The 13,533-nt window shown below is 36.1% G+C and overlaps 1 protein-coding gene across 2 annotated transcripts in view; it reads left to right on the top strand.

Moving 5' to 3' along the window:
• The window catches only part of PPP2R5A (protein phosphatase 2 regulatory subunit B'alpha), a 98,088-nt gene extending 85,100 nt beyond the window's left edge, over window positions 1-12,988 (top strand). For both annotated transcript variants that reach the window (XM_043924434.1, XM_043924433.1), the window contains exons 5-13: window positions 783-913; window positions 1,428-1,487; window positions 2,403-2,511; window positions 3,309-3,362; window positions 8,495-8,545; window positions 8,836-8,955; window positions 9,033-9,160; window positions 9,962-10,063; window positions 11,786-12,988. In XM_043924434.1, the coding sequence (XP_043780369.1) occupies window positions 783-913; window positions 1,428-1,487; window positions 2,403-2,511; window positions 3,309-3,362; window positions 8,495-8,545; window positions 8,836-8,955; window positions 9,033-9,160; window positions 9,962-10,063; window positions 11,786-11,918 (888 nt within the window). In that variant the 3' untranslated portion in view covers window positions 11,919-12,988. The remainder of the gene's footprint in view (window positions 1-782; window positions 914-1,427; window positions 1,488-2,402; window positions 2,512-3,308; window positions 3,363-8,494; window positions 8,546-8,835; window positions 8,956-9,032; window positions 9,161-9,961; window positions 10,064-11,785) is intronic.
• Window positions 12,989-13,533: the final 545 nt, after the last annotated feature.

The following is a 13,533-nucleotide window of genomic DNA, read 5'->3' as shown; positions in this document are numbered from 1 at the left end:
CATTTTGAACTCAAATAGAAAAATCGCTCGAGTTTGCTTTTGGTCTAACATCATTTCCATAGTCTAAATATAAAATAAACAGCAAGTAATAAGTCATTGGGCTTTATTAGCAAAAAAACATAAAGCAAGAAAGACGTGTTAAAATGATATATAACATAACCACATTTACTTAAAAATGTATTCCAATATCAAACAGCAGGTTTCAACAGTGCAAAACAACAATTACTTTTGCACCAACCTAATAACAATCCCAAAGTACAGAACATAAAATTCCTTGATGACTTTATAGGTAATTGTATTTTATAAATAGGTATATATTTTTTCTTAAGAAAATTCAACTTTTCATTTAAAACACAGTAATTTAAACTTATTTTTTTAACAATTTGAAATCTACAAGCTTAAGATTCTATGTGTAGTTTTGACATACTATCAAAAAACATTTTAAAAATGTCTCAAATTTCAAGTTTAAAATTATGAGCTATGTTTAGTAGTCAAGAGTAGGACAGAATTTTAAAATGAGTGGGAAGGCAAAAAAAAATTACACTTTATTTTTTGAAGTGTTTATTTGATTTATTGTGCCGCCTTTTTCAAAATGAAATAAAAGAAATACTCCTTAAGCTTTTCTTTAGTGCCATTATTTAGCAATAATTAAGTGAATCTGATAAGGCGCAGAGTCTTTTAAAAAAATACAAAGATTTTTGTGGGTTATCTTAAAATCAAAATTAGAGTGAAGTGTTAGCTCGATTATTTTTAAAAAGTAATTTCTCAGATTTTTTTTAAAGCTCCTGGAGCTTTTTGATAGTGAAGATCCCAGAGAACGTGACTTCCTGAAGACTGTTCTACATCGAATTTATGGGAAATTTCTTGGATTAAGAGCGTTCATCAGAAAACAAATTAACAACATTTTCCTCAGGTATATTGTTTGTATATTCATATATAGCACTTTTTTTCCCTTCCATATTTTTTTTATTCCAATTTCTTTAGGTTAGTTTTTAATGTCTGAAACTTAAAAACAAACTTAACTGATAGTAGTTGAGTCATTTCTAGCCTATTTTGTGGATATCATTAGATTGCATCTAACTTTTTCTTGTAACTTCTCATCTAAGTGGATAGTACTAATGACAGTTTCTAATAGATAATACAAATGTTATTCATGTTTAAATTTTATTGAGAAGAATTTGTTTGAGCACTTGTTTAAAAAAAATCTGTATAAATACTGTTTAAATCAATAGCTCTTAAAGTATTTTCAGTTGATGTTCTGACAAAGCTAATTAAATGTATGTGGACCCTATCTTGACTACTTTATAAATGAAATCATTAAGTAGGTGCTTCAGAATTAGGTTTTTCTTTAATCTTTGTACCTTCTTGCATCTTTCATTCAGTTTAGTTTTCTGGTATTTTTCTTTATATCTTTGTTTTAAATTCAGGTTTATATATGAAACAGAACATTTCAATGGTGTTGCTGAACTCCTTGAAATTTTAGGAAGGTAAGTTAGTTTTTTGTTCTTTTTAAGAATTAAGTAACTTTGAATGCTTTATGTATGAAAGTATTAGCTGGGATTAGAGAAATTATTTCACATTTTAGAATTTGAATATATGGTGTAAGGCATAGTTTCTCAACTGAATTCTTACTGTAGCTGTTTAGGGGGTCAGCACATTAAAGTGGTCCACACAAAGCGTCTGTTTCAGAGCAGACGTCCTGCTTTTGAAACTGTGGCGTATTTTATGCCTAATCTTGCCAGACCGCCTCAGAAGTTCACAGGATCTGATTGGGAAGAGATGAAATAAGCTATAGTGAATCTTTGATGAAGTTATAGGAGTTCTTGTTCCAATGTTGATGGACCATTCCCATACATCTGTTCTTTTTAGAAGAATCTATAGCCTTTGATTTTAGTTCTATGAACTTTTCTGCCTTCTTGTTCACCACATAGCAGTATTAACCTGAGAGTTTAGACCCTCTATTTAAAGAATGGTTTTAGTCTCCTCTGTTAATATTTACGGCATGATTACGGAGAGAACTGTTCTTAATTTCAGAACTTCCAATAAAGTAAGAGAAACTACCCATTTACTTCAGCATATATTGAAAATTCTAACAATATTGATATTGACTCTCCTGTGCTTTAGAGAAGAAAAATAAAGGCATAAATAAGTGATAGGCTTTATAGAAAACGTAAAATTTCTTACTGGGACATTAAATTGGCAGTTCTCATTTTCTTTGGGGACCACTGCATGACTTAGAGGAACAGGCTTCCTAGTGATAGTCTGTCTAATTTAGGTTGCAGATAAGTAAGTCATTCAACACCAGGCCTGAAGCAGAGCAATTCCTATGTACTTGGGGATGTAATAACTTAGAAATAAAGTAGTAACTACGTAACCCTTCCCCTGCCTTTTTTTCCCTCCAGTATTATCAATGGCTTTGCATTGCCACTGAAAGCAGAACATAAACAATTTCTAATGAAGGTTCTTATTCCTATGCATACTGCAAAAGGATTAGCTTTGTTTCATGCTCAGGTAAGTAGCAGATTTCAGGTGAAATGAACATTGTTTCAAAAACCGATATAAAGGCAGAGAAACTGAGAAATACTGAGGTGGAAATTTTAAGTATACTTAAGCAATTTGCTTTGTAAGTTGCCCAAAGCAAATTTTTAATTATATCATAATTTTTAAAGCATGATGGTATTTAGTATTCTTAAATAAGCTCAATGCATTTTAAGTATAGATATAGGAAAAATCAAGTTCTTTTCTAGTCGAGACCCTGACCTAATTAACTGTGTGACTTTGAATACATCCCACATATTTGCAGAATGTTCTGTCTAGCGTCCATGACCTAGTTAGAGAATGATTTTGGTTTCTTTTATTAACACTCAGAGAATATCATATCAGCATAGGCATACATGTTAGAAACATGCTAAAAAACTAAAATGTTAGCGCTAGTCTTATTTCACTCAGCTTTACTCATCTATCTGTTTATTTAGTGGGCTATGGTTACATTTCTGATTTATAAGACAAAGACAGTTACTTTTAATTCCCCAAAGAACTGGTCTACTGCCTCAATGATATCAAAAGATTGATATGCCCTACTACATTTTCTTTAATAGTTCAGTTAATATTCAGAAGTTACTACTGAAAAAAGGACATCTTTTTAAAGTAGAAGTTATTTATATAATTATGGGTATATTTATTTTTATATATTGCCATAAACTGAAGTTTGTTAAAATGAAGTAGTTTTGTTAGCTAAATATAAAAATCCTGCCTTACTAAATGTTATTTCATTCAGTAATATTTATAAACTGTCCCTTGCATTTTAGCTAGCCTACTGTGTTGTACAGTTCCTGGAGAAAGATACAACACTAACAGAACCCGTAAGTGTTTTATTTATTTTTATGGTTTTGGTCTATATCATAGCATTTTATTTTAGCTTCCTTTTATACCCTTATAGTTCTACCAAACAGTTGTAGTAACATATTTTAAATTAAAATCAGGAAAGAAGGAAGAAGGAAAGTGAGGTTAATCTGTATTTAAAGAATGAGAATGGGATGGCAAGTTCTCATGAATTATGTGTCTTGAATAACAAATATAGGTTAAAATTAATATATAGTAGTTAAGATGTGTGATGACAGGCTCAAATGACTACAGTGAAATCTTTTATACATTTACTATCTTCAGTGGTGGTCTTTTTCATCTTCATTCACCTTTTAAAATTAAAACATACTCTAAGGGTTCCAAAACTATTTCCTCGAATTTTGTTTTACCTTTAGAAATAGGATTTTCCCTCTTATTTATGATAAACCATGTGATAGGGATTGAAAATATTTCCTTGTCTTTGGTGACTGAGCTATAATCTTGGAGTAAAGATTATTTACTTTTTCAGCATAGCAATTTAGTCTTAGAATTCTCCTGCTTACTAATTATCTATTAATACAAAGATTCAGGAGAGAATAAAAATGTTACCATGAAAATTGACTGAAGATTCTAGAAAAACAAAAGATAAGTTTAGGGAGAAACAGGAAAGGATAAAAACTTAGAAAACAATGTTTCAACCTTGGTGAAATTCTGAGAGAGTGTCTTCTAGGTATTCTAAGTCTAAATAGTTAAACTAATAAGAGTTCTTGACAAATAGCACAGGGCTTGAAGGATTTAAATTATATGATTTTCTTCGTATTAGAACTTTCTGAGGCTAGGGGCACTTGAAAAAATTACATACTTAGTCTTCCTTTGACTTGAGTTTTTTGTGTGTAGAGGAACAAAAGGTATTTTTCCACTTGCTGATATTTAGAGCTTTAGACTTTTTAGATTTGCAGTTCTTTCTGAAATAGCTAAAAACAGTTTTTAAAGACAAATAGGAGAATTAGAAGCCCAGTACTTACATAAAACCACATTAACCTCTAAAGTGGATTAAAACTTAATAGAAATCCATGATAACATATTAGAACTAGAGAAAGAAAGCCCATAATATGGTTTATGTTTGGTGGCTAATAAACAGATATACATTAAATATGATTAAGTTAATATGGAGTGGATTTGGGAGATAGCTGATTTCTTTTTAAAGAGTGAAAGGTTAGGGAGAGGGATTAGGGCCAGACATTTGACTTAGGTGAATTGAGTTAATAGCAATAGGAGCAGCATGAGGAGGTAAAATGTCCAAGTTGACAAAGGAAAATATTTTTCAATTCATTAAGATCTGCAGATAGTAGAGATCTTGGAATTACTACTCTAGGCCATCCTAGCACCAAAATTATGGCCATAGTACTTGGGTTTGAGCCCTAATAATCATTTTCTAGAAGTCTGGCATTCATATCAAGGCTTCCTACAAATTGTAAATAAGTCAGAAGTTTGGCTGGTTTGTTACATTTTTCATGTTCCTAGATCTTGTATTGAAATTATTTTATTTTCCAAAATGGAAATGACTTTATTGTTACATTCATTTATCAAAGTAATGTGTCGATTCACACAAGACAAATCATAAAGCATAATGTGAAGGAATTCCTTGAAATCTGATCCCCTAAAGATAACCATACAAATTGGTGAATACATTTCTATAGATTTTTTCTGCATGTATATTTATGTGTAAACAGTGGGAGATGCTGACTGGGTTTTTTCACCTCTCAGTATAACATGGATATCTTGCCATATTAGTCTGCTTCATAGTTTCATCAAATTCCATTATATGAATTGCCATAACATATTTAATTAATCCTCAATTCATGGACACTTGAGTTACTGGAGTTTTTGTTGTTATAAACATGTTGCTGGGTATGGAGATGTTTTAGTGTGTTGGAATTATTCTTTGTCGTGTCTGTAGTGTTGCTTACAAAAAAATCTTAATGTGTGTATTAAAATAGCCTCAGAACTGCACACCAGAAAAAGATAAGGTTTACTGTATGTAATATTTTTAATAAACCAAGTTACTGAAATTAAAACCTGTTTCTGGGTCAGAGTATAGTATGTGATAGTGCCTGTTTCCCCACATCAACCAGTATTTTAAATTTTTGCTAATCTGATAGGTATGAAATATTTTAATTGGATTTTTAAAATTATCACAGCCATTCTCTTATAAAGTTATTGGTCATTTATATTTCTGTGTCCTTTGCCTACTTTTAAGCCTTTGCCTGTTGTGTTTTGCAAGTATTTTTTTTAACCATTTAGAGTTTTCCTTTTAACTTTGAATATACTGTTTTTAATATTTGCCTCTTTAAAGAACTAAAAAAAACTTGTAATGTTGGTAAATCTATTCATCATTATAGCTTCTGGCTTTGGTGTCATGCTAAGTAAAATCCTTCTACCTTTTGAGATTCTAAAAAGACTCTCTAGTATCATGTTCTAGTTATTTTACAGATTTAGTTTTTACATGTAAAAACTTTATTCCATCTATAATGTTTTTCTAGGGCTGCCATGACAAATTACCACCATCTTGGTGGTTTAAAATGACAGAAATAAAAAAATAAATAAATAAAATAAAACGACAGAAATGTGTTCTCACAGTTCTGAAAGCCAGAGTCCAAAAACAAGGTGTCATCGGGGCTGCGTGCCCTCTGGGTGCTCTGGGGGGTCATTCGGTTCCTTGCCCCTTGTAGTGTCTGGTGTCTGCGGGCGCTCCTGGTTTGCGGCTGCATCTCTCCAATATCGTATAAGGATTCTCGTCATTTTGGATTTAGGGCCCATCCAGATAACCCAGAATGATTTCACCTTGAGATCCTTAACTTAATTATTCTGTAAAGACCCATTTTCCAAATAAGTCACATTAGTAGATTTCATAGAAATTAGGACATGAACATACCTGATTGTGGGCCACCATTCAACCCACCACACTATTGGAAACTGAAATTTTCATGTGACAAGGACAAGAAATTGTATTCGTCTTCTGTTGCTGCATAACAAATTGTCACAAAGTTCAGTGGCTTGAAACAACAAACATTTATTATTGGATGGTTTCTGTAAGTCAAGAATCCAGGCATGACTTAGCTGGGTCCTCTGTCTCAGGGTCTTTCATAAGACTGCAGTCAAGGCGTTGGCCAGGTAAAGTCTCAGATGAGGGAGGAGCGGCTTCTGAGTTCATGTGATGGTTGCTGGTAGCATCCAGTTCTTCACATGCTGTGGGACTGCTGTTCCTAACTGGGAGTTGGCGAGCAGCCACCCTTAGTTCCTTGGTACCTGGGCGTCTCTGGCTTCCCAGGTGGCGCTAGTGGTAAAGAACCTGCCTGCCAGTGCAGCCGATGTAAGAGTCATGGGTTTGATCTCTGGGTGGGGAAGATCCCCTGGAGGAGGGCAGCACAACCCACTCCAGTCTTCTTTCCTGGAGAATCCCGTGGACAGAGGAGCCTGGCGGGTTACAGTCCATGGGGTCACAGAGTCGGACGCGACTGAAGCAACTTAGCATGAGGGGCCTCTCCAGCGTAGCAACTTGCTCCATCAAAGCTTGCAAGACAAGAAGGCCCAGGAGAGTCTGTTCATAAGGTGGAAGTCACAGTCTTTTGTCACTTTCCCATGGAAATGACATTCTGTCCCTTTTGCCACATTCTGTTGGTTAGAAGCAAGTCCCCAGGCCAGTCCACACTTAAGGGAAGGGCTACACAAGAGAGTTAGTTCAGGAAGTCAGGACCATAGGAGATTCTTTCAGGCGTCTGCCTCCTACAGGAGCTACATTTTTTTTCTAACTGGTGACCCACCAGTTCAAGTACCACCAATTCATTGACTAATGTAGCTGTCTTCCAGGAACTGAAAGGCCACCTTTGTCACATATTAAGCCTTGTATATACTTGAGTCTGTCTAGACACTCCTCTGTGTCATATCTTTTCTGTCAGTTTCCATGCTAATACCTTAATTGTTTTAATTATTATCTGATTATTATAACTGATATTTTTTAAAGGTATTGATTTTTATATATTTATCTTTTATCTGACCACATACTGAATTTTCCTACTCATTTTAGTACTTTTTCAGTTCTTTTATTATTTAAGGGGGGTATATAATTAATATTTATACACTTAGGCAAGTAAGTATAATTCTGGTATTCCTTTCCAACATTATTTATCAAGTTCTTACTGGATCGGCTCCAGAACAGTGTTCTTCCCCAGTTTTAATTTGAATGAGTGTTCATTACTGGACAAGACCAATAACTATAAACTTACTTAAAAGGCTGTCAAAGATTTACCTCTACCAAAAGCACCAGACCCAAATGGTTTACTGCCTATTTCCAGGAATCATTATATAAGTTGATTGCAGATGGTTTCTGATAAATTCTTAGTTCAGGCTTACAAAATTGTTATCAAAATATACAGTCAGTCAAACAACTGTTCAAAATCTTTTGAGATGATCATATAGTTTTTTTTTTTTCCATCTCTTTTAACCTATAACTATAAAGAGTTGAATCATTTTGGAATTTCTGGAATAACTTATGGGGTAGATAGTATTATTCTGTTAATATATTGTTATTTTCAGTTTAATACAGATATTTTACAACTGTGTTTACTTGAATTCATGACCTCTTGTCTCGTATTTGGCTTATCAAAACTGTGCTAGCCATGAAATAAATTTGGAAGCTTTCTGGCTTTTTTGGGGGTGCTTCATGATGGTTTAAAAAACGGGAATTATCTGTTCCTTAATTTCTCTGTAAAATAACGTCCATTCTTCACCCCACCAAGTCATTATCTCATACTTACTTAGTAGGAAGTAGCCCTTACTACTATTAAAATTACTTTATTTATGAGTTTAATTGCTAACTATTGTCAGTCTTCCTGCTTTATGAAAATCAGGGACCATCTTCGTCTTGTTCATCAGTGTGTCCCTGATCGAGAGCAGTATTTGGTACAAAGGCACTCAACAAGTATCTGTTGAATGGGTAAAAGCCTAAATAAAGCTGAGCAGATTAAGGGGAGATGCAGAGGTGTTGAATAATACTCTTCTACTTCAGAACGAATATTATCAGTTATTTAAAATTTCTTGAGGTTAGCCAGTTTCATTGCCTAATTCAGCTAAATTTTTCCCTTTTTTGCAGGTGATCAGAGGATTGCTGAAATTTTGGCCAAAAACATGCAGTCAGAAAGAGGTGAGTTTTGTTCAACAAAAACAGTGCATTTTATTAGAACTTTTCAATCTCATGGCTATAAACCATGCTTCCTTGGGTTGCGGATATCACCACCACTACCTACCAAGTGGGAACTGTTCTGCGGGTATTAGAGACTCTTGGTAGAAGAGCTGTACATTATAGTAAGTTGCATATACTGTCAAGATATTTTTCGTCCACTGTTTAATTTGTAGATCAACCTTCTCATTTGTGTTTTCTATATTACCATCATATAATTTGTCATTATGTTTCTTAAAATTTTTTTAACCTAGGTGATGTTTTTAGGAGAAATTGAAGAAATCTTAGATGTCATTGAACCAACACAATTCAAAAAAATTGAAGAGCCCCTTTTTAAGCAGATATCCAAGTGTGTATCCAGTTCTCATTTTCAGGTATGGTGTTTTCAGTGAAGCCATTTATATTTTATATTACTTTTCTTAGTTTTGATGTTTCTGAATGTCTTTTTTAGGTTGCAGAAAGGGCACTGTACTTCTGGAACAATGAATATATTCTTAGTTTGATTGAGGAGAATATTGATAAAATTCTGCCAATTATGTTTGGCAGTTTGTACAAAATCTCCAAAGAACACTGGAATCCGTAAGTGTCTTTTATGTCGATTGTGTCATTTTTGTTTTTCTAACATCTTTGTCATTTGATCTCATAACCCATATACATAGGAAACCTATACAGATTTGGAACTCCCAAGGTTAACATCACATGGTTCTATTCTGCAATGAGTTTTATGAAGTTGTACATATATGTGGGTCTGTATGTTTGTTTGTTTGGAGCAGAGAAAGGTTTATTGCAGGGCTAAATGAAAAGAATGGGGTGGCTCATCCTTAAAAACTCTGAACTCCTGCATGTTCTTAATTCCAGTTTAGAATTGCAAACCTAGGGACTGTTTGGTGTGACATTTTGCCAGTATCCAGGTTCACCTCTCAGCTGGCTTAGCCCAGGGAGAAGTGTCAAGTGCTCAAGGTCGTGTCAGTGATGTTTAGATTGCGTATGTTCTAAATCCTGTAACATCCTTATCCTGTTGTCTACTTTTCTTCTTACAAGTCATAGTAATTGCATCTTTTTCAGCTTCTTTTAATGCTGTTATTCAGGATTTGTGGTAGTAGACTCTAGAGCAGACAGGAAGCTGGCCATAACATTTTTAGGGTTTAACCCAAGCATGACACAGTGGGAAGGACATTAAGTTTTGAAATCAGATAGACCATCTCTGCTACCACTGGCTGGGTGACCTTCAACAAATTACTGAACTTCTTGAGCTTCAGCTTATCCTCACTAGTGGACTGACTGAGTCAGTCAGTGTCAGAGCCACCTCAGAGGTGATAGTGTTCGCTTCCCCATCTGTTAGTGGCATCAGTGACCCAGCACTGGCTTGCTTCACTTTAGGACCATTGTAGCGCTGGTGTACAATGTGCTGAAGACACTCATGGAGATGAACGGCAAGCTTTTCGACGACCTCACCAGCTCTTACAAAGCTGAGAGACAGAGGTATTTGACATTTTACATTACAAACCTAACTGTGCATTTTAGATTAGTTGAATGTGATTCATTCCATAAGGTTGTTTAAAAAGCCACTTACATCAGTCATTACAATTTGAACATCTCAGGTGGTGTTAGTAGTTTAGAACCTGCCCGCCAGTGCAGGAGATGCAAGAGACACGAGTTCAATCCCTGGGTCAGGAAGGACGAAATGGCAACCCACTCCAGTATTCTCACCTGAAGAGAATCCTACGGACAGAGGAGCCTGGAGGGCTACAGTCCATAGGGTTGCAAAGAGTCAGACAGACTGAAGCGACTTAGCAAATAAACACTTTATGGGCTTCCCCAGTCGCTCAGGGTAAAGGTTCCACCTGCTAGTGCGTATGAGCAGAGGAGCCGGGCAGGCTGCAGTCCAGGGGGTCGCAAAAAGGTGGACCAAACAAGAACCACAGTAATACTTTAACGTCAGATGCGGGTGAACTCCTGATGGTTAGATTATGGTTTTAATGTGGATCGTAAACTCTGATCTTGTGAGCCTTAGACTGCATCAGTCTTGGTAACATCTACATTGTGAAATACAATTTATACTAAACTTTAAATACTATTATACTCAATTTTATTTTTACATTTATGAGAATTGCTTTTGTCCACATGGGCTTCCATAGTGAGCTTATTCTTTAACTGTTTCTTGCATAATATTTAAACTTAAGGTGGACAATAACTGATGTACCTGAGCCCCTTTATTTCTAATAAGTGTATCACTGATGATGTTTGGAAAAACTGATCTACTTTGACTGTAAGTTCCTGGTCCTGGTTTTCTGGTGACAAGTAGAGAAGGGATCTCTCTTCTTCAAGGTCATCCTAGTCCATCAATAACTCAATGCATTATTTCTCTTAAATAGCACCTTTCAGGCAGGAATACAAATTACATAGTTAAGAGCCCTCGGAAGCAGTAGGAAGAAGGAAGAGATGACTGGGATCATATGAAACTTACATTGAAAAATGCGTATTTCACATAACTAAGACTGATCCTTGTATCTCACTATCTGCGTAAATCAGCACTTTTGTCCCCTTAAAGCATATGTAACTGCAGAACTGTAAGCCTGTGGGTTTTTCACACATTTATATAGCCCTTCAGAATAGTTTGGTCCACGTTATTCAAAAATGTTCTCTTTAGAACTAAAATTCAGTATTAATAGTTGAAGCAACATGTTTTGAGTTCTGTGGGGTTTTTTAGAGATTGTTCAGACCAAAGTTTCCATCTGACGTGTAAGAGACAAGAGACAGTAAGGCACAGACTGGTTGGTGGCTTAGAGATGGGATGCTGAAGGACGTGGGTCCACCAGGAAACGGCTCCAGACCGACTCGTGGCCAGCCCATCAGTCTGTTGGCAAAAGAGTGGTCGTGACCACTATAGCCCCTGCACGGGGTTTACGTGACTGAGTCCACGTTAAGAGTGCTTTGTCAACCAGAAAGCACTAATACAGTGGCCATGGCGATGGTGATCCATTTCAGTTGGTGCAGGAGATGCACGGACATGGTTAAGTACACTGAGGAGAGTAATGGCAAGGAACGCCGTGCCCTAGGTAAACCTGAGTCTCAAATGCTTTAGGTGGAGGGGTTTAAGTGAAACGTGAGTCAGTAGTCTATTTTCCAGCAAACTGCCAAACAGCATGTTTCTTCAAGCTATGAAATAAGTTTCTAACTACAAAATTCTTGCTTTGTTTACAGGGAGAAAAAGAAGGAATTGGAACGAGAAGAATTATGGAAAAAATTGGAGGAGCTAAAGCTAAAGAAAGCTCTAGAAAAGCAGAACAGTGCTTACAACATGCACAGTATTCTCAGCAATACAAATGATGAATAAAAAAAAAAGCCTGCCACCTCTGTTGGCTAGGCGGTTTTGTACACTTTTTTGAAATATGTAAAAATTATGAAACAAACCTCATTGGTATAATATAATTAAAAGGCCAATTTTTTTTCTGGCAACTGTAAATGAAAAAATATATGGACTAAACATAGCCCTGTGCTGTATCATGGCCACAGTATATTGTAACCCTTGCCTAATCATTGATTTGTGTCACTTGTCACAGTTTCACAGAAATGAATGGACTTTATCATCGATGTGATACGAGTGAAATAATTGTGGGCGTGCTAAGAACCATGACTTGAGTCCTGGTTTTGGTTGTGCTGCACATAGGCACAGTAGTCTGCTCTGTGTGTTTTTCCCTTTGATAATGTGCTTTTCACATCGCTGCAGACCTTTGTTACATCCTAGGAAAAAAGACTATTTCCTAAACTAAAACTAAGGTGTAATTCTTATCCTTTCTTTCATCTCTTCCAGAAGTATGATGGAGGGAACTACTTGCCCTAAGCCTTCCTTTTGATATATTACTGTACTCTGGAATTTGAGCAAAAACTTAATTTCCAGGCTTTTAAAAGCACAAATTATAAATAAAAGCTGGGAAAGTAAACCAGGTTTCTGATCAGTCCTTATGAATCTCCCCCTTCATCTGCAACTCCCCAGGGTGATGAGCACAGACGCGTGGAGGCAGCACGGTGAACACCGCCTGCCTCTCAGTCCATTCCTCCTCTTCCTCCCAAAGGCTGAAGGCAGGGCCTTCCCAGTCCTCGCAGCCTGCCCTTCTCCGGCCCCTCCCGACAGGGACGGAGGCGTTGAGCCCCACGGTGTGGTGGTGCGGAGCGCGTGTCACTGCCTGGCTGTACTTAAAGGAGATGCAGTAGGCGTCCTCTGTAGGGTTCTGAAAAGGCGGCCAGTAGGAAGCCATGTACGTTTTTACTTGGTCAAGTATTTCTCACATTTTATTATCAGAGTACCATTCCAATCTCTTGCAGTTGTGTGGAAAACTGTTTTGTAATGAAAGATCTTTATTGGGGGATTGAGCAGCATTTAATAAAGTCTATGTTTGTATTTTGCCTTATGTCACCTTTGCTTTTTTCAGCACTGAGACATCCAGAAGCCCCGCCCCCTCCATTCATTCATATGTATGTACAAACGTATGTAATACATGTATACAGAGAAAACTTGTAAGGCAAACTGCAAGTTGTATGCCAATTAGAGAATAGGAAGACTGTGTGCCAGAGTTGAGTGTTGCAGCCATTTACCAAAGTTTTCTGTTTTACAGAATTTGTACATAAAATTCTAAATTTGAGGATATCTCTCCATCTCCCTTCATGTCCCTTTATGTTAATAGGATGGGTTTTAACTTACCTTAAATGTGTATACATACATACACAGTGTTAATTAAAACAGACCCAGGAGCAAAACCTCAAAATCTGTAAGTAATGGCACTGTTTTTTATGGGGGGCAGGGAGATTGTGGCAGAATCAGAAATTGTTACCAAGCTTTCCACTACTGATACCTGATTCTGCTCTTTCACAACCATAAAAAACTCTAGCACACTATCCCTAGGTCACTGCGAAAGCAACTCGTTCCACTCATTGTGGCCCCAGGAGAAACT

This window comes from Cervus elaphus, chromosome 14 (genome assembly GCF_910594005.1).
Source record: "Cervus elaphus chromosome 14, mCerEla1.1, whole genome shotgun sequence".
NCBI classification, from domain to species: Eukaryota; Metazoa; Chordata; class Mammalia; order Artiodactyla; family Cervidae; genus Cervus; species Cervus elaphus.
Note: the sequence above shows the minus strand (reverse complement) of the source record. Positions and strands in the feature narration are given on the sequence as shown.